Source organism: Apodemus sylvaticus, chromosome 9 (assembly GCF_947179515.1).
Source record: "Apodemus sylvaticus chromosome 9, mApoSyl1.1, whole genome shotgun sequence".
Classification (NCBI taxonomy): Eukaryota; Metazoa; Chordata; class Mammalia; order Rodentia; family Muridae; genus Apodemus; species Apodemus sylvaticus.
Window position 1 is genome coordinate 104,373,148 of NC_067480.1, and position 20,195 is coordinate 104,393,342.

Below are 20,195 nucleotides of genomic sequence, written 5' to 3' on the forward strand. Positions count from 1 at the left end.
TCTCAGCACTCTGTTTAGCTGGGTAAATGTGTAACAACTAATTGTCTGATGTTTCAGAGGTACACTTACTCATCTGTGAAGTGAATGCCAGATGATAGCCTTATTAATATTAAGAACCCTTGGCCCTGTGAAGTTTTGCCTCAGAGAGTAGAGTACTTGCCTAGCAAGCATGAAGATCTGAGTTTGAGCCTCAGAACCACATAAACCTAGCATGGGCAGCACATACATGTACTCCTAGCTCCAAGAAGGCAGAGGTAGGAAGATGCGACGTTCAAGGTCATCTATATAAGATCAGCGAAGTTTAAGCCAGCCTGGACTATATGACAAAACAACTGGCCTACCCTTCTCCACAGCAATCTTGCCACACATCCTGGCTTGCCAGGACCTGGCTGAGTCTAAGTCCCAGGGTACACTCACCCCCTCCAGGATTTCAGCGGTCATCTGTGTACCAGGAAGAAACATTGTGCAGGACATTAGTCTTTGACACCTTCCAGGGAAGGACCCTGGGCAGATCACAGTGCAATCGGCAATCAGGCGACTTTAACAAGTCCCCTCCTACCCACCCCCTCTGTAGTACCTTTGCCCAGCTTCCACTAAAGCCTGTGCGCTGTGGGGGAGGAGCCAGGCTGGTGAGCGCAGACAGCTCCGCCTCCTTTCCGGCGCCTCCGGCTCCAGCCTTGAGCTGGGATCTCCCAGCGTTAGGAGCCCGGAGGTTGGCCGGGCGTGATGGCCAGGCCCCCGCAGCCCCGCCGTGGCCCCGCAACGCCTGGTGGTGCCCTGCGCGCCCTGCTGCGCTGCAACCTGCCCCCGGGCGCCCAGCGCGTGGTGGTCTCTGCTGTGCTGGCGCTGCTGGTCCTTATCAACGCCGTGCTGATATTCCTACTGGCCTTCCGCTGAGCTGCGCGCGCCCGGCACCGCGGGGGACCGCGCAGGGTGAGTGGCACCTTCCAGCCGCTGTCACCACACGGACGTGGGGGAGGGGAGACGACTCCCATTATGCCCATGTGTTCATTGTCAAGGCCAGTCTGGGGATTTCCTCCCGTCCCCTGGGGATGCCACCTTGAGGGTGGCCGAGGGGCGTGGTGGCACACGTGCCCAAAAGGCCTTTCATCTGTCCTAGAGGCTGGGAAGGAGGGGGTGGGACAACATGGCGGGTCTCTCTCTAACAGAAGATGCAGAGGAGCCCTGACCTGCTGGCAGAGGCTGTCTGGGAAGGGTGTGCATGGGAAGGCAGAGCATGTATTAAGTGGGTACTGCAAGAGGCTGATAGAGGGTATCTGGACTCCTCTGCACGCGATACTGACATTTTTGTTATTTTAGGCCTTAAAAAGTGCCAGTCAGTCTCCTAGGGCAGAGCTGCTGCTGCTGCTGTTGCCTGACTTGCAGCAGACACTCTGAACACACCCTCCCACCACTTCCGGTGCTCAGGGACAGCTTGGTGGGAAGGCGCCACCACTCCACAAGAGAAAGGCATAGAGGATGTAGGAGGGTAGTAGCGGGATGTGTTAAAGGCTGTGATGGTCCACAGGGGGTCAGTTTGAGGTACAGCCTGGAGGCTTTACCCTCCCTTAGACCCAGTCGGAACCTCAAGGCACAGGAAGGAATTCTGCCCCTGCCCTTGGCTTATCTTAGTCTTGAACTAACCTGGGCGGTGGAACAAGCCGCACCTGCCTCCAGATCTCCTTCCACCTCAGAGGCAAGGAGCCAGGCAGACAGCCTCTGCTTCCTCCTGCTAGGCAGACACCAGCTGGAATCCTATCTTTGGCAGTCGCTGGTGCCGGGTTAAGGTCATGAGCACCTGGTGGGGCCCACAGGGGGCTCTGCAGAGAAAGGAACTTAGCCGCAGCTGGGGCTCACCTCTGATCCCCTATCAAATGTGGTTCTGGCCTCTTGGAGCTACATTTTGGTTTGGCAATGGCATGGAAATGGTTCATTGCACGGCTAGAGCTTGGTAGAGCCTTCCGTGTGTGATGCCCGTGGAGGGGGGGTTCTGTTAACTGCGGTCCTGATGGGAGACACGCGGGAGGAGTTCGGAGGATGTGCTCAGACGCTGTAGTGTGCCTGTCCGCTGCTTTCTCTGCCTGGAAACAACCCTGAGGACCAGCATCTCCTTCCCACGCCTACCTACAGGCTTCCACATGACCGGGCAGGACCACTGTGACTTGTCTCTAACGCCACCCAGGACCCTGGTCTCTGCCTCTGTGTCCCACATCCTCAGTAGCTTTCCCAGCAGCAAAACAGGACCCATACATGTCTGCAAGCGCATGAGAAGGAGAGGAAGGAGTGGCTGTGCCTGCCTCCCCCCTTCTCTCTCTCTCAGTGCTTGTTCGAGGGAATCCAGGGACAGAGAGAGACACCTCACCCAGTTCATACAAAGCAGGCCGCCTGGGACATGTTGAGTATCTAGCTTACTTCCCCGGGTCCGGAACATCCTCCGGTTCATCTTTGTCACCGGTTCTGGCTTCCACTTCTTCTGTCCCTACATCCTTCAAGGCCTCACACGGCTGCCTACTGCAGAAGGTGCTCTGGCGCCTGGCCTGCGGCAGGCTGGCTCCTCCTGTGGCCTTGCTGAGGAGGATAAGGCTCCTCCTGCCTTATCCCAAATGTGTGGCCGCAGAGCCATCTGCAGAAAGTCCTGTTACAAAGGCAACGAAGCCCAGAGGTTGGACGTCTGCTGTCCCCGGGAACAACTCGGAGCTCTGTGCTGGGATCCCTGTGTAGTATCGGGCATAGGGAGGGACCTCTAAGGCAGAGTCTGGCACAGGGGCAGAGATGCTTGCTACTCATTTTCCTGGGAAATATAGCTTCCTGGGCTGACCCGAGGATTCCAATATGGAAGCCCCCAGAGAGGCCAAGAGGGGAGCGAGCAAGGATGCAGAGCAGCTCAGGGGTAGGACTGGCTTGTGGGGAGATCTGTTTGGGGGTGTGTACAGTCTAGTTCTTTGTTAGGCTGGCCAGGAAGGAGGCCCCGTGCATCCCACCCACCACCGCCAATTTTTTTTTTTTTTTTTGAGACAGGGTTTCTCTGTGTAGCCCCGGCTGTCCTGGAACTCACTCTGTAGACCAGGCTGGCCTCGAACTCAGAAATCCACCTGCCTCTGCCTCCCAGAGTTCTAGGATTAAAGGCGTGTGCCACCACCGCCATTTATTCTTAAAGCAGAAACAGCCTTCAGAACAGAGAAGCAGGAGCCTATAGGCTGGGGACAGAGTTCTAACCATGAAGGCCACCCGGAAGGGGCGGGATAAGGGGCGGGCCACACAGTGGAGGGAGGAGCCTCACCAGCCCTCTGGGCGGAAAGAGCCCCGGGCATAGAGCTGTCAGCCACATATAGTGACTGACTTGGTAGCAGCTTCAAGAGCCGCCTGTTTAATCTCCAGCCTGGGAAGGAAAGGAAGGCAGAACGATGCGGACAGCTCTCCAGGTCTCAGTCTGAGGAGGACTGCTCCTCAGCTGGTGCCTGGGCTGCAATATGGAGCGATGGTGTCATATGGCTACTTTTCTGCAAGGGTTTAAAGAAGCACACGAATGTGGCCCAGCTGCCATGGTGGGCACTGTCACTGGCAATGCAGCACTGTTAACTGGATGACCTCACAAGCCATGCGAGTCCACAAGAACCCGCAGAGGGAGCAACCCCTCCCCCCTTTAAATAGCCACCAAGGAGAGCAGGTAGCAGCTGCCAATCGCCATGTCCCAGCCCTAGCCCAACATCTCAGCACAGGGCACTGGAGCTGAAGGTGTAACTGAGCAGGGAAGGGGACACGACAGTCAGTCCCATTGTGTTCCCTCACTGAGAATCTAGGCATGCCCTGGGACAGCCCTGCCGCCACAGGAGCTGCTGTCCTGGAGGGAAGCGTCATTCGTGTTTCTGTGTAAAGCAGGCCAGACCCCCTTCCGGTGCTGCTGGGTAAGGGGTGGGGTAGCAGGGTAGGGCAGCCCTGTCTCACCGGTGCTACCGATCTCAACTCTCTCTACAGCTCATCAGTGATGGCAGTGTGGTGTGTGCTGAAGCCCTGTGGGACCATGTCACCATGGATGACCAGGAGCTGGGCTTCAAAGCTGGGGATGTCATCGAAGTAATGGATGCCACCAACAGAGAATGGTGGTGGGGCCGAATGGCCGATGGCGAGGGGTGGTTCCCTGCCAGCTTTGTACGGGTATGACTCTAGTCCGTGCTTTTCCGGGGTGGGGGTGGGGCGTTGAAGATTCTTGGCCCTTTCCTAAACTTACAGGCTAGCGATCTAGCAAGGTGTCTACCTAGGCAAATGAATTCCTAAACCTAGATGCCCTAGAATTGTCTGGTTCCGAAATTCCTAGTGCTTTGCTCCAATCCCCGCTGAGAACGAAGTGTACCAGAGGAGTGAATTTGACAGTCGCCGCGGTCTTCAAACTCTCTATCCCCTGCCCTGGCTTTGTGTCTAAGAGGCAGCTGCAGGGCAATTGTGGGCGTGCCTTTGGACCCCCGTGTCCTGTAGCAGCTACTGGCCTCAGCTTCCGATGACCTAGAGCGGAGTTCAGGGACTGACTGGAAGATGGCTGGGGCTAATCTGCCTTGCGTTGTTGTCTAAAGCTGCGGGTGAACCAGGATGAGCCCGCGGACGACTATGAGGCCCCGCGGGCCGGGGCTGGAGAGGCCGAAGACAGCGGTCCAGAGGCCCAGAGCTGCAAGGACCAGATGCGCACAAATGTCATCAATGAGATCCTCAGCACTGAGCGGGACTACATCAAGCACCTTCGTGACATCTGCGAGGTGAGGAGGGTTGGCAGGCTTCCTAGGAGAAGTGAGGGTCGTGGGCTGCGTGACTTAGGCTATAGGTTAGAATGGGGCTGGGCGATGTCAGAGGGCGTGGCGAACTGCTGCTGAGAGCTTGGCTCCGCCCTCCTCCCCCAGGGCTACGTCCGCCAGTGCCGCAAAAGGGAGGATATGTTCAGTGAAGAGCAGCTGCGCACCATCTTTGGGAACATCGAGGACATCTACCGCTGCCAAAAGGCGTTTGTGAAGGCTTTGGAGCAGAAATTTAACACAGAGCGGCCACACCTGAGCGAGCTGGGTGCCTGCTTTCTAGAACACGTGAGTGCACCTGGACCCATCCTACCCAGGAGCCCCAAGCCCTAACAGGCTGCAGTGCCTGGCCCTCCCCCGACCCTACCCCACCTCCACTTGTCTGTGTGCTTGGCACCCTTGCTGTTTCCTAGGCCACCTCCTCTTTCCCCAGGATTTTCCATACCAGGTTCCCGGATAAAAGCTACTAGCCTTCCTGGCAGACTGTTTAGTCCTCTACTGAAGCAAGACAAGGGGGTCTCCAACTTCCAAGGCTTGACCTGTTTAGCCTTGATAATCTTTCCTGATTAGCACCACTGAGTTCACTAAAAGATAATAAAATAAAAACAGAGGCATGATCAGAATATCTCGTAGAAGCCCTATCTCGAAAGCCTCGTGGCTCCAAGGACAGGCAGACATATCACAGATTTTTCCCCCATCCCTGGAATCTACATACAGTAGTAGTGGGCACTACTACTTGATGTAGTCCCAGCAAAGTAATAGAGCCAGCCCCTATACAAAATGCAGAAGCTCCTGACCCTCTCACCTTATGGCTGTGTGGCCTGTTGCCCGGGGAAACGGGAGACAGCTATCCTGACCTCCACCTGTGTGCCCCCAGCAAGCAGACTTCCAGATCTACTCTGAGTACTGCAACAACCACCCTAATGCCTGCCTGGAGCTCTCCCGGCTCACCAAGCTCAGCAAGTACGTGTACTTCTTCGAGGCCTGCCGGCTGCTGCAAAGAATGATCGACATCTCTCTGGATGGCTTTCTGCTGACCCCGGTGCAGAAGATCTGCAAGTATCCCCTGCAGTTGGCGGAGCTGCTCAAGTACACACACCCCCAGCACAGGTAGAGGGCATGAGGTGGGGGAGGGGAGCTGCCTGAGACTGCATGCTGTCAGCCAGCAAACCGAGGATTTGCAGAATGTTGGGTACTGCTGTAAGCACCGGGAAACAGCTTAGGGTAAAGCAAGGCCACTACCTTGAGCTATCCCGGAGTAGGGAAGGCTATACATCAACAGTACATTAAGCTGTTCGACCAGGAAGCTATGCAGGAAAGGAGGGCTGCTGTACTCAATAGGTGCGGCTGTGGCTAAGGGTAACCTCCCAGGCCAGGGCCTCTGGGGACTTACTGCTCTTCCTGCTCTCCAGCTTGCACCCTGCTTCTGTCTGTTCTGCCCCAGGGACTTTAAGAATGTGGAAGCCGCCTTGCACGCCATGAAGAATGTGGCCCAGCTCATCAACGAACGGAAACGAAGACTTGAAAACATCGACAAGATTGCTCAGTGGCAGAGCTGCATAGAGGATTGGGAGGTGAGGGCCCCGGCGCCCAGGACATCCCGTAGGCGCCCAGGACATCCCGTAGGGTCTTTGCTCAGAAGGGATGAGAAGCAGGGGCCCACTGCGCTTCCAGGAGCTGTTGGAAGACAGGTTCTCGTGCATTGGGCCCCTGGTGACGCCTTGGCACCTAACGGTCTCCTTCCTGTGTGCAATACCACGCACCTCCCACCGCCAGCCTAGGGACAGCCCTAACCCCAGGAACTGTGTTTCTAAGACACGCTGGTCTGTTTCTCTGCCTCCAGAACAGGCTGGACTGCTAAGTTTTAGATAACTTCTGGAACTTTTAACAGCTGAGTTTAGAGCCCCATGATGGGACTAGAAACGGAGGCTCATCTGTTTTCTAGGTTGCCCATCCCCACGTATCTGCCAGGCAGCAAGTAAAAGTGATGACTACACATCTCCGCTCCTTAAAGGCGTGGGAGGAGGGAAGACTCTGCCCTCCTGCACACAGCCATCCGCCACCTCTACCCCCTACCCAGATGGGAGCTGTGGTGTACTGTGCCAGCTGTCGGAATGAGAACATAAGGGATGCCAGTCAGAATAAGGTGCAGGAGAGGACAGATGTAGTCCTAGGCCCTATGCTCGCACTGAGTCCTAACCCTCGGGTGGAGGGAGCAGGATAGTGTGGCAGCCTGGTTCTGAGTCCTTGCCTGGCCAAGGGCTGGAAAGCAGCCATCCCCAAATGGACGGCTGCCCGCGGCTCCCGCAGGTCAGCCTCAGGTACTAAAGCATCTAGCTGCAGGGGCAAGTTCCTGCCAAGCCTAATCTTTTTCCCTAAAGCGTTTAAAAGGCAGTGTGGGCCACGTCCAGAAGTCTGTACTTCAAATACCCATCTTCCAAGAGGAAAAGAGTGGGTCGGGACCTCGGAGGTAAAGTGCCGCCTTGCGCTGCATGCAAGCAAGGGGCCCTGGATTCAGACTCCCAGCACCCACGTTAAAAAAAAAAAAATCAGGCATGGGGTACACCTGTCTCTCACTCTTAGATGGCAGACACGAGGATTCCCGAGACTTTCTGGCTGCCCATCCTAACTGATGTTATGAGTTGAGTGAAAAGACCTTGTCTCAACAAATAAGGTAGAGATGGCTTGGTGAGGCGGCTTTGTGGATGAAGGTACCTGCTGCCAAAGCTGCCGAAACTCATGCCAGTCTCCAGGACCCTTTGACGGGAAGAGGACCCTGCAAGGGGTCCTCTGTGCTCCGCACACTTGCTGTGGCGGGTGTGCAACCACCCCTCCCCACAATAAATGAATAATAAAAGTTTTTTTTTAAGGCAGAAAGTCATTAAGACACCTGATGTTGACCTGTCCCCTCACCGTGTTCCTACATATAAGGACACATGTAAACACGTGGATACACAACACACCACGCAAAATGAGGAAGTAAAATGAAGTTTAGTATTTTATTTAACTCAACAGATCAAAACATTACAAATGTAACTACCAAACATTTCTGACATTGTTTCATACTCTTTGAGAAATCTTGGTGTACTTCAGCAACATCAATCCTTTGGCAGCCACAGAAAGCCAGTGGCTACAATGTCAACAGGGGTGGGTCAAAAGTACCTTTCTCTCCTACCACATCCTGGCTTGCAAGACTGCCTTTGGGCTTTAAGAGTGTCCTCTTACCTTGTCCTACCAACTCAGTTCAGGCAGGAAGACACCCATTCACCAGCAGAGGCGGGCAGCAGAGCCCAAGGCTGGGCGTGCTTACCTCACGGCTCTCCTTGGGTTTCACTCAGGGGGAAGACCTCCTGGTCAGAAGCTCGGAACTCATCCACTCGGGGGAGCTGACCCGTGTGACACAGCCTCAAGCCAGGAGTCAGCAGAGAATGTTCTTTCTCTTTGATCGCCAGCTTATCTACTGTAAAAAGGTATCCGGACCACCCTGCCTGGCCAGACCAGTCCCAGGGAGTAGGACACTTAAGGGCTGGGGCTCTTGTCTAGAGGCAAAGAGCCTGTCACACTCTGCCCTTGGCCAGTCTGTGTCTCCAGGAGCCCAAGTCGGGCCCTTAGGACTGGTTCTCCACAGTGAGCCCAGGGACACTGGGGGTGACTGCTGAGAACACCCCCTCCTCATCTGGTCCCCGCCTGCTCCTCAGATCAGGTCTCCCCCTGCAAGCCTGTGTTTGTCGCATTCCTCTGATCCCAGCAGCCTCTGGCCTCCTTACTGCTAGCTTCCGCTTCTCTCGAACCGTGGCACAGTGGCCCCGCGCTCGAAGCCTTCCTTGTTCTCCCTGCTCTCTCCCACACTATATGGACTGCTGCTTTAGTTTCTGAGGCTTTCTACCCACCAGACCACGTGCACCTCAAAAGATTACACTGTCCCATCAGTCAGTGGCTTGGAGGGGAGGTGGGCATGGATCCTGGGCATGATCGGGTAGTCAGGCAGGCTGCTGGGCAGCCAGGGCTCAGGGCAACATCTGGGCAGGATCTGCTCCGCCGGGACGTGCTGTACTACAAGGGCCGGCTGGACATGGATGACCTGGAGGTGGTAGATGTGGAAGACGGAAAGGACCGAGACCTCCACGTGAGCGTCAAGAATGCCTTCCGTCTGTACTGCGGTGCCACGGGGGACAGCCACTTACTGTGTGCCAAAAAACCAGAACAGAAGCAGCGCTGGCTGAAGGCCTTTGCCAGAGAGAGGGAGCAGGTGCGGCTGGACCAGGAGACAGGTGGGAGATCCTGCTGGGCCCTGCCTAGCTGCTGGGGCCCACTCCCCGTCTGGTAGAAATGGCCGTTTCTGTGGTCAGCCCCACTGACCGAGGCTGATGGGAGTAGCTCACTATAGGTGCCCATCTGGTGAGACCTGGGGGAGCCCTTCCCACCGAGCCCTGGAGAGCACGGGGTGGGTGCTACAGAAGCTTCCACCATCCTTTCCTGTTCCTTGGTCACCAGCTTCATGTTTTGGTTTGGTAGCCTCCACAGGAGTGAAGAGAAAGAAGCTAGATATTAGAGAAGTGGGAAGGGGGTGCAGGGTCAAGGTAAGACGTGAAATGGTGGCTCGGGGTCTTCATTCTCTCCCTTGGCTGGCAAGACAGAATGGCTGAGCAGGTGAGGAAGCAGCCATGCCAGGCTGTCTCGAGCGTGACAGGAACGGGGTGCTGGACGGACAGTGCCTGGCGGGGAGGCACATGAGCGGTTGCAGAGGGCAAGGCGGGGTCTCACATATGCCCTTCCTCCAGGCTTCGCCATCACCGAGCTGCAGAGGAAGCAGGCCATGCTGAACGCCAGCAAGCAGCAGGCCACAGGGAAGCCTAAAGGTAACCGGGGAAGCACCCCACTCCCTGGGCAGTTCCGGCCCTGACCGTTTTTCCGTCTCTGACTTCTGCCATGGCGGCAGCTGGCCACCCACATCCTTGGAGAGGTCCACTGGCCACCCTTTAGAGGCGGATGTATTCAAAGGTAGTTAAGAGCCAGAGATGACAGTTTGTGCTTGACTTCTCTGACCTCCTGGGGCACCAGAGGAAGCCTCCCCAGGCCGCTGAGAGGTGTGTCCCAGCTGCCTGTGAGTGGGCCATCTCTCCAACTCCATAGACAGAGGCAGACATTCCATGCCTTGGACAGTGGCCCTGGCAAGCCCCCAGGCTGTAGTGGACCAGGCCCAGGCCCCAAACTATTGATACCTGGGGATCTTGTGTGTTGTGCTTAGCCCCTCGGGAAGCCAAGTCCTGTGTGGCAAACTCCTCTATGGAACGTCTACGGCAGAACCCACAAACAGGCCCCTTTGTCTTCTACCTTTGTGATCCCCTGGTGTCTCTCTCTCTCTCTCCCCTGCCCAGCTGTCGGCAGGCCGGGATACCTGGCCCGCCACAAGCATCCATCATTGCCTGCCAGGCGGCCCCAGCAGCAGGTGTTGGTGCTAGCAGAGCCCAGGCGGAAGCCATCTAACTTCTGGCACAGCATCAGCCGACTGGCGCCCTTCCGCAAGTGAGCCAGCGCCCATCAGACAGCCTGAGGGCCCTCTGTGAACCTGTCCTTTCCTCTCTGAGGCCTACACCATCAGGCCCTCTGCCTGTTTTACAAACTGGAAGTGAGCAGGCACAGTGGCACACTGTATGAAGTTTGGGCCCTGCCTCTGGCCCCTTCCCCATGGCTAGTGTGGGTACCAGCCTCTGCCTATACTCTGGACCTGCACAGAGCCTCCATCAATGGTAAGCCTGCACGCCACAGCTCAAAACCTCTGGCCAGGCTGTGCACATAGGTTCATCTGCTCTGGACATTCTCTGGAAAGCTATCATCTCCACTCTCCTGTTTCCTCTGGGTAGGAAATCAAACTCTGTGGCCATGAGCCACCTGCCAAAGCAGGCGTGTGCCCCTCTGCTCTCTGTCTGGTCAGGCCCCAGTGCACTTACAATTGAGAGGCCAGGAACCAGGAATTCTACACTAACTCTACCCATAGCTGTCCTTATGCCTTCTGGTCCCTCTAGACACTGCTGGCTGCCAGACACCCTCTTTACTTGTGACATGTGTAACAAGAACAAAACCATACAGTCAACTGTGTCCCTGGTTCCAGGTTAGTGACAGTTCCCTGTAGCTGGGGTGGCTGCGGGCGCACACACACTCCCCTGTTCACTATGATTTTGGTTGTGTTGTTTCTCTAACACTGGAGAATTGTTAACAACACAGAAAGATTGCCTTACCCTAGTAAGTGTGAGAAGCCATAAGGACTGAACTCTGGCCCCGCGTGGACGGCCGCCTTGTGGGGCACATGGCTGGGCCTGCACGTGGTGCAGTGCCTACAGGACTCGGAAGCATGGAGTCACTCTTGCGCTGCATCTTCTCTGATCCAAAAGCCACATTTAATTTGATAAAGAAACGAATGGAAAGTGACGTGGCTGCTGGCCAGCTGTGCTGTGTGTCAGTTTCTTGTGTGCTGTCGTCCTCCTGGGGCTGCTGCCCTGCCTCTCCTCTTCTGTTCTCAGCCAAGGGGAGGCACTGCTCACTGGGCCACAGCCCCAGAGCTCTGGTAGACTTGGCCTAAGGTGGCTGGGGTCATTGTTGCACAGGGCCCAAAGAGGGTGCGAGGAAGCAGGCCAGGGAGCCGTGGGGGGAGCGGGGGACGGGGCACACCCCCCTTCCACCTCCCACAGGCTAACTCATGTTAGTACATGTGGGCTGAGAGGTGGGGGTCAGCATCTTCCTTGTTAAACTGAGGGAGCCAGGAGGCTTCTGTAGAGCTGCAGAAGCCTATGCGTCCTATAGTCCTTAGGAGGAGCCTCCACCAAGGCAGATCAGGGGCTCAACACAGCCTTGTCCCAGTCCCCTGGAGCTTCTTAGAACACTGGGGGAAGTGGTGGCAAGTGCCAGTCAGACCGTCACCTCTGACAAAACTCCCATGAAAAGATCAGAATATGCAACACAAGTCAATCTTTATTGAAAACTGCAGTATTAATTACATAACAATTCTGGTTACAATAAACGTGCTTTTAAATCTGAGCTCATCTACTCATCAGATTGCATAAAAAATTAAAACAGTATGACTTTACATCTAATTGAACTGGCATGGGATGGACAGTCTGCCCGTTCCTTTGTTTTGACACGTAAGTTCCATAAAGAGGCAAGGGATGCCTTTAACACTGGAAGACAATGCTGACTTAGGCATAAAAAAAGTACCAACAACAGTGTAAAAAAGAGTATTTAAAAACAAAAGTTTAAAAAAAGAAGAACCTTTTCTGTTCAGTCACAGCCTATCTATCAGGCTCCTTGGGGCCTCCAGCTGCCACAATAACCCTGCTGGGAGCCAGTCCCCAGTCTGACCCAACTGGTCTCTCATACTGCCCAGTCTGCACCAGAGCCACCCACTGCCCTTCCCTGTACACCGCCTACACACCCGCTGGGTTCTCACATCTCGTGCACAGCTAGCTACCGCAGCAGTTCTTGGACAGAAACGCAGCTGCCTCCCGTGCCATACTTCTAGTCAGATTCATTCCACAGGCTTTCTGTTCCTCACATGAACAGGGAGGGGGAGGGAAGAGAAGAACTAAGACACAGACAATCACTTGACTGTCCTACTGAGACCAACCGCATCATCACTCCACCAAACACAGTAGACTGGGCAGGAGTGAGCAAAGACCTGGGAGGTGTGCTGGATGCGCGAGCGAGTCTGCTGCCCTCCTGCCCTCTGCAACCCTCAGAAAGCACCAGGACAGGACCAGCAGCTGCCACACTTGTCCCTGCACCCTGGGAGGTCCTGTGCCACTCAGCAGGGCCAGGCACACCACAAGTACAGATGTCAGATGCTGAGAGAAGGTGGCCCCACAGTCAGTGATCCTAGACTCCATATTCAGAAGAACTGCGGAAATCTGAGGCAGCCCCGACGGTTAAGGCTGGTGCTGGCCAACCTCTCCCACCACAGGCCCACTCAAAGGCCCAAGTCAGAAGCAGGAAGCACCAGCCTCCCGAGAATGGCTTTGCTCTCACTGTACCGTAAGACCGTGCATCAGAACAAAACCAGATGCATAAGATACCAGGCGCATGGCTGAGGAAAGGTAGGATACTCAACAACAAACACTGCCTCTGCACACCACTCACAGGCTGCTACTCAGAACGGCAACTGGTAGCCAGCAGCCACTCGACAGTTCTTCCAAGGAAGACAACACCGCAACAATTCTGCCGTGTCCATGCATGCCTGCAGCCTAACTGGCCCAATCCTGATGGATTTACTTCTCGAGAGTCAAGGAGTCACAGGTTCCAATACTCCACAGCTCTAAACTGCAAACAGCAGCAGCAGAGGAAGAAAGCTCCCTAGCCTCAGGGAAGGCAGCGGGAAACAAACAAACAAACAAACAACATATATATATATATATATATATATATATATATCCTTAACAGCGATGTCAGTGTTCAGTTTCAGTGTCACTCTGCTTGCCTGTCAATTCAGCTGATGGACTCTAGTAGGAATGTCACACATAGAAAGCACACTTTCTTGGAATGTTTTGGGACACCTGTGCAGCCATGTAATAGAATACTGACCCAATTCTGTTCCTTAGTTTTACTGAAACTGAATGTTGTTCAAGTCACCACCTGTGACAGTTCACTACCATCCATATGCCCAGATTCTCACCTGGTAAGATCCTTCACCAGCAGATTCCATAGTGAATACCTGATAGCTTCAAAACATAAAAGATTTCCACACAGACCAGTTGTATAAAACAGAGGTGTTTGATAGTCGCTCCATTTAAACAGTTCCAGGGCAAGTGTGTGATGTGATGGATGAGTAGGGGGGTGGCAACCCCTCTCTGTGTCCTGAGAACTCAGGGCCTGTGCAAGCACTAACTGTGCAGCTGCAAGCAGGCCCAAAGACGTGGGAATTTCCTGCTGCAGGCCAACAACTCTACCCTTTCCTTTCCAGGCAGGGAGATAGCTATGTTTAGTAGGGGGACTTTTCCAAACACATGTGAAAATCACAGGTACATTTGTTCCATGATCTGTGATTATTCACCCGGGAAACCTTGGAACTACCAACTCTGCACATCATCCACCACAGGGATGGGAATCCCAACATGAAAGTATGGATGCAGGCCATGCGCCACAGCAAATGTTTCCATCTCTGTGCAGTGAGTGCTTTCTTGTGCTACCTCTCACCCCATGCGCTCTCTCGCTCTCTCTCGCTCTCTCTCTCTCTCTCTCTCTCGCTCATGAGACAATTAAACATACTCATCCAGAAACATTCTATGTCCATGGATGTAAGGAATGAGGAATCTTCTGTTCACACTGATCCATGCAGATACTTTCCTAAACTCACAAAATTAAATGCTAAAGAGAAATTATGGAGAACATTACTAGAAAAATAAGGTCACCAAAAGTTCCATATTCAGGTGACCCGCCCTCTAGCCAAGGTGATTGCTACTGAGGCGACCAACATGGAGGCCTAGACTTAGCTGCCAGAGACAAGCACCCCTTCAACCAAAGCCCCAGCAATTCAATGGGGTTGGAAAAGATAAAAATCACACCCCCAGTTGACTGACCCAAGAGGTCCTCAGGCCTTGCCCCTGTGACAGACCAAGAGAGGTCCTCATACCCTGCCCCTTTGACCCACACTGAACAAAAACACTCTCACAGATTCAAGTTGGGCATATTCAGGCAAAAAGAACCCTCGTGATGTCTTATGTACACACTCAAAATCTTTCCCACCACAGAGCCTTCCTTGAGTGCAGCATTCCTGAACTGCCTGGCTGTTTCTGCTTTCCACATGGGCCTGGTACCAAGTGCTTTCAGCGACAGGAGAGAGCTGCCAAAGAGGCTCACAAAGCATTTGTGCAGCCTTCCCAGCCCCACCCACTAGTCACAGAGGACAGGTCATCCTCAGGCAAATGACCCCAAGACAAGCTACATTATTTCTACATCTTTAGACATAATCACAGCCCTGCTTCTCTACAAGAAACATGAGGAACTAACTGAAAAATAAAATACACTTATTCCCTTGTAACCAGTCTTAAATGTACAATGCTCTGCACAGCCCAGCACACAGCTGAAGTCTTCGGGGGAGATTGCAGCAGTGCCCGTGTCTTTAGCTGACTCAGTTATTCTCAGGGGGAAAAAAGGAATGGTTCCCTAAGCAAAATAAAGCAAAGACAACACTGCCTTAGTGTGGCTGCTTCTCTCCAACATCCTCCCTCCTAGGAAGACACTTTACTTCTACAATGGACTTTTTCAACAGTCCCAACAGATAACACAGAACATTATCCTGTAAGACATACAGTGGAAACTCAGATGGCAGACCCTGCTCTGACACACAGACCATTCTTCACCCCAGCTGGACTGCTCACCAAGCTCCTGTACTTCCTGCTACAGGTAGATCCCTGCTCTCCAGAGCACACTCCAGCTGAAGTGAAGGAGAGGGATCCTGCTCTCCCTGCTGCTGCTGTTGGGGGCGGCTGCAGGCTCGCTCACTCGCTTGCTCTCCCAGTCCCTGCGGCTCACTCCAGGATCAGTCAGTCAGTGCCAAAACATGAGGCAGCTGAAAGCTACATACATGTCTGTGTCCACACCTGGCAGCCCCAGCACCTAGAGTCCCCTCCAGTCCCCCACGCTTCAGTGAGGACATCCCTTACACATGTGTAACTGAGACTCAGCGTACGTCACAGAGGTGCGTGAGTGACAGGCTGTGAACACGGTCCAGTCCTTTGGGTTTTGTGTATGATGGTTTTACATCAGTCACTGCAGGTAGATTGAGCAAGCTTTGTTTTGTTTGTTTTTATAAACATGCATTCAACTAGATATGATTCAGAATAGAGTAATACTCCCTTTTTTATCATTACAGTTAGCTAAAAAAATTGCCAGGCAGTCCACAAAACAGGGTTTGCTTTAAAACCAAGCCCGAGTTAGTTGGAGACTAGCGAGCTGGGGCCTGCTGGGCTGGGCGCAGTCGTGTTTAGCTAAGTGTCGGAGCAGTAAGAACAAAGTCCTGGTTGGAGGCACAAGGCCTGCAGCACCAGCTGTGGACTCAATGAAGTAACTGCACAGCTCCATCCTCAGATCTGGGAAAGAACGACAACAGTCAGACAGGCTCTTGGCACCTGTGCTTTACTAGTTCCAGAGGGCTGCGGCACCCAAAGCTGCGGCCCCTGGTTCCCACGCACCTTACAGACACCCTCTGCGCCCCCTGCCCCCTTATCCCTGAAGCCCTACATACGAACAGAAGTGGGATAAGCCCACTTACAGAAGTGCCCAGACAAACTGTCAACACTCAATGCTCCCCTCCCTCCTTCCTTATTGGGATATCCCAGTAAGAGTAACAACACAATGACATAAGGCCTAGGGTGCCATTTGTGGGTAGGTGGGCCAAGGCTGTAAGGAAGGGAGGTGAGCAAGGAGGAGCAAGCCAATAAGCACCCATCCTCACGGGCTGTGTGTGCGTGTGCGCGCGCACGTGTGTGTGTGTGTGCGTGCGCGTGTGTGCGTGTTCCTGCTCAGCTTCCACTGCGATGGTTGTAATCGTAGTAGCTCTAAGCCAAGCCAGCTCTTCCCCAAGGTGCTCTTGTTTTACCACCAACACACAAGCAAACTAGAGCAGTGCTTGGATCTGGTCACTTTCACAGCTTCCTCAGAGAAGCGCACCTCGCCAGGGCCCACCCAGCTGCCCTTCACTATACTCACATTAATCTGCAGGGCAATCACCACTGAGGGGGCACATAGCTGTACGTGGGCGTCCCTGGGGCTCGGTATGTGGGGACAGTGACCGGGTGAGGGGCTACAGGAGTTGGAGAATGAGCGGTCAGCAGGGTACCTGGAAGAGAGAAGAACACTTACTTCATAAGGAAGCACAAGTGACTGCTAGAGAGAGCTCCATCATGTGGCCTCTGATAGCAGCACATTGTGACCTGACTTCCTGTGGGGAGGGAGGGAGGAGGAATGGTCTTGATCTTGAACCAGAGGGTCAAAACTCCAAACGGATTATCCAAAGTGTTGAAAGGCATTATTAGCTCAGCAGTCGGTGGTCACAGTATGCTTGTAACTCCTCTTCAGACCATGCACACTAATTTTGGCAGATCACATGACTATGAAATGAAAAAGCAAATCTATTCCTCTTCAACAGGAAGGAGATTCTGAGACATGAACAGCAGAGATGAACATGGAGAATAGTGTGCTAAGGGAGGAAGCCAGTGAGGAAGGAAAGTGTGTGTCCCCACTCACAGGAAGTGCTCAACACTCAAAATCAGACATGCAACACGGAACACTGGATGCTACACCTCAAGAAAGCAGAATGGCTATCTGTTTAATGGGTACAGGAGTTTTAGATTTGCAGGGTCAATGTACTGGAGACCTGTTCACAACACATTGAGTTATAACCTGGAGGGAGAGGACAGAGAGAGGAAGGGAGAAAAGACCCTGAACACACAAGCACGAGGGAGTTGTATCCATCCACAGGGGCTCTGACGTTAAGCCGAACCCCGACACTTCAAGGTGGGGGCCAAGTCCCGCTGCTCACCCTCCTCCTGTGGGAGCTGTCCCCAGGTTGGGCGGCAGCAGCAGTCTACACTAGTTCTCTTTAACAACAAATTCAGAAAACTCAAAGCAGAAATTAAACAGAATCCCACAGTGCTAGAGCTGACATAATTTCCTTATGTTGACGTCCAGAAAAAGTTGTCTAAGGGCTGGTTCATGCCCCTAAAGTTAAGTCACGGAGAGCCGGCGGCCTGTGGAACAGCTCAGAGGCAGCTACATCGACTTAAGGGCCAAGAGGAGGCCCCATCCTTAGATCTGCCATCCAATCCAAGCTTCCATGCAGGTATGGCCCAACTCACTTTCCTAATTCAGTCAATACGGCATAGGATTTTTACAAGCAGCGATTCCCTCTATCAACACAATGGCAGCTTTCCTAGAGACAGCTGGCCCATCCAGAACTGTTCAGTTTAGCTGCTCCCTGAAGGAGCCAAATGAGGCCTACTGCCACACTGCCGCCTAGCTTGCTAACAAGGCATGGTATTCAGTAAGTTCCACAGTGGAGAGGCCACTTGACTCATGGAGAAAGGACCAGAAGAGGCGGGCTCAGCAGTCCTTTCACACAACTGAAGTCATGAGACTCAACGGCCAGGGTCAGAAGCTTCAATGAACTCTCCCCACTTCAGCAGGTCTCAGGGAGCCACAGCACACACAAGAACTAGAACTCACCTGCTGACATGGCCATCGTGGTCCCAGCAACCATGCCCATGGTGACCCCGCTGCCTCTAGGAGGAGGGATGGGAGCAGGGTAGACCGTTGCTGGCATGCCATTGGGCTGCACCACCGTGGTGTGGTGAATGACGTGAGGAGGCGCTGCATACAGAGGCTGTGTATAGTACGTGCCTTGCTGTGGGGAAAACAGAGACAACTGCCAAAGGGTCCCAGGGCTGTAGGGAGACGATGAAAGCAAGCCTCCCCAGGGTAGGGCACGCCCAAGCATACCTGGGCGTACGGGCTCTGCTGGGGGTAGGCACTTCTCACCGGGTATACAGCCGTCTGGTAAGGATTGGGGGAAGAGGAATACGGTGGCACAGCTCCGCTGGTTGGGGAACAGGACACTTTGTAAGGTGTGCCAGGAGTGTAGCCTGGAACAAAGAAGCCAAAGGCCTGAGTTCACCTAGCTAATGCCAGACAAGGAAACTCTACAGGGAGGAGCCAGGACCACCACCAATCATGAACACAGTAGAGCCCTGTGGCCACTGCAGCCCTCTCTCCTCTACCTGGACCTCTATGCTCTGTGTGCAGGTGCGCATGTGCAGTGCTACTTCTGCAGAGCACATAGGCACACAAGAACGTGTCCTGTCTCGCTGGATAGAAACTACTATGGTCTCCCTAAGCTTGACCTGGCATTAATGGCACATACACCTTTTCACCCTACATGTAAGGTCTAATCTTAGGGAAATATTCACATGAAACTTCACTGCAAGCAAGCAGTACATTGCTCATTACAGCAAAACTAAAGAAGCCAACAAAATGTCAAAGCCTGGCAAAGCACCTTAGTGTAAAGCCATGAGGCACAGGAGTAGGCAGGCTGACTTGCACCATCACCAAAGATAAAATGAAACACTATAGACTAAAGCAGATTATTAAACACAAGACATGAGCGGGTGCTAAGAAACGGCTCAGCAGTTAAGAACACATACTGCTCTTTTCAGTCCCACATAGGGTCACTCACACCTCAGGCTCCAGAGGATCCAGCCAACTGGTTTGCTCTCCGGGGGCACTGGACTTAACATGCACAAACCCCTTCCACACATACACAAATAATTTCTTAAAATCAAAGGAGGCGGGCTGGAGAGATGGCTCAGCGGTTAAGAGCACTGACTGCTCTCCCGAAGGTCCTGAGTTCAAATCCCAGCAACCACATGGTGGCTCACAACCATCTGTAATGAGATCTGATGCCCTCTTCTGGTGCATCTGAAGACAGCTACAGTGTACTCACTTAAATAAATAAATAAATCTTTACAAAAAAAAAAAAATCAAAGGAGGCAGAACATATAAAGCTACATGAAGAAGAAGGGAAGAGAAGATGGTGTAGGGCTGAAGGCCCTACAGCCACGGGAGGCTATCCAGAAGCTGTGCTAACAGGTCACAGGAATGCGGATAGGTACCTGAAGCTGAGGAAGGAAGAGCTCCCCAGATGCCTGAAGGAGCCGCAGAGGCAGAGTCTTCCTTGGGGCCAGGAGAACTCAGAGCACTGCAAGTGCGAGTTAGCAGACTCTGGAGTCCTCTGTGGGTCAGATCTTGCTGATACACAAGACAAGCGCCAAGACGACTATGGAGTAGAAGGCACACAAATGCTGCAAGCAGCCGAGAGGAAACCCTGGGAAGAATTCAATGACTGAAAACTAGGGAGTGGCCAGGGGCAGGAGAGTCTTTCAGAAGTGTGCAACCACAGACTGGTGGCGGTGACAACTATCCAAACACAGCCTGACATGGCACTTGAACTCTGATGACAGCTTGCAGGTCTCAACCCTACCCTCTACACATGCTTTCTGCAGAGGCCATGATGACCTGCATGTTTCTGTTGCTGCAAACTTGTGGCACAGAGCACTCAGCCGTCACAGGTATGTCATAATCCCAGGCTCTGACAGACAGGTTGCAGAGATGCAAGCAACAACCCTACGAGGGGCCACACTGGAATGTGGAAAGCACGCCTTACACACAGATCCTCATCAACAAGAGACTCTGATCCAGCCATATAAACACTACTTAGCAATCACGAAGAAAAAATTACAGATTACAAATCCACTGGATTTCCAAAGCAAGCCAGACACAGAACAACCCATAATATATGATCTCACTTACACATCCAACAACTGGCTTATTCACCTCAAAAGTAACAGATATGTATTTTGAAATCCCGAAATC

General features: G+C 53.3%; 3 protein-coding genes across 7 annotated transcripts in view; 2 read left to right on the top strand and 1 right to left on the bottom strand.

Moving 5' to 3' along the window:
* Positions 1–658: 658 nt before the first annotated feature.
* On the top strand, positions 659–897 carry Smim39 (small integral membrane protein 39). The gene has a single exon (XM_052192896.1). It carries the CDS (start codon positions 727–729, stop codon positions 895–897), a length of 171 nt encoding a protein of 56 aa, XP_052048856.1. The 5' UTR covers positions 659–726.
* A 3,084-nt stretch (positions 898–3,981) lies between these two features.
* On the top strand, positions 3,982–11,816 carry Arhgef4 (Rho guanine nucleotide exchange factor 4). Its single transcript, XM_052192890.1, has 9 exons — positions 3,982–4,155; positions 4,569–4,748; positions 4,890–5,069; positions 5,659–5,891; positions 6,226–6,355; positions 8,120–8,251; positions 8,809–9,052; positions 9,563–9,640; positions 10,160–11,816. The coding sequence occupies exons 1-9, from the start codon at positions 4,030–4,032 to the stop codon at positions 10,309–10,311; spliced, it is 1,455 nt and encodes a 484-aa protein (XP_052048850.1). The 5' UTR covers positions 3,982–4,029; the 3' UTR covers positions 10,312–11,816.
* Positions 11,733–20,195, bottom strand: part of Fam168b (family with sequence similarity 168 member B) — a 33,109-nt gene continuing 24,646 nt past the window's right edge. For 3 of the 5 annotated variants that reach the window (XM_052192895.1, XM_052192891.1, XM_052192893.1), the window contains 4 exons: positions 18,267–18,409; positions 17,994–18,192; positions 16,479–16,608; positions 11,733–15,859 (listed from right to left, as the gene is read on the bottom strand). In XM_052192895.1, coding sequence (XP_052048855.1) covers positions 16,496–16,608; positions 17,994–18,192; positions 18,267–18,409 — 455 coding nt within the window. In that variant the 3' untranslated portion in view covers positions 11,733–15,859; positions 16,479–16,495. The remainder of the gene's footprint in view (positions 15,860–16,478; positions 16,609–17,993; positions 18,193–18,266; positions 18,410–20,195) is intronic. The other 2 variants (XM_052192892.1, XM_052192894.1) reach the window with 1 other exon arrangement.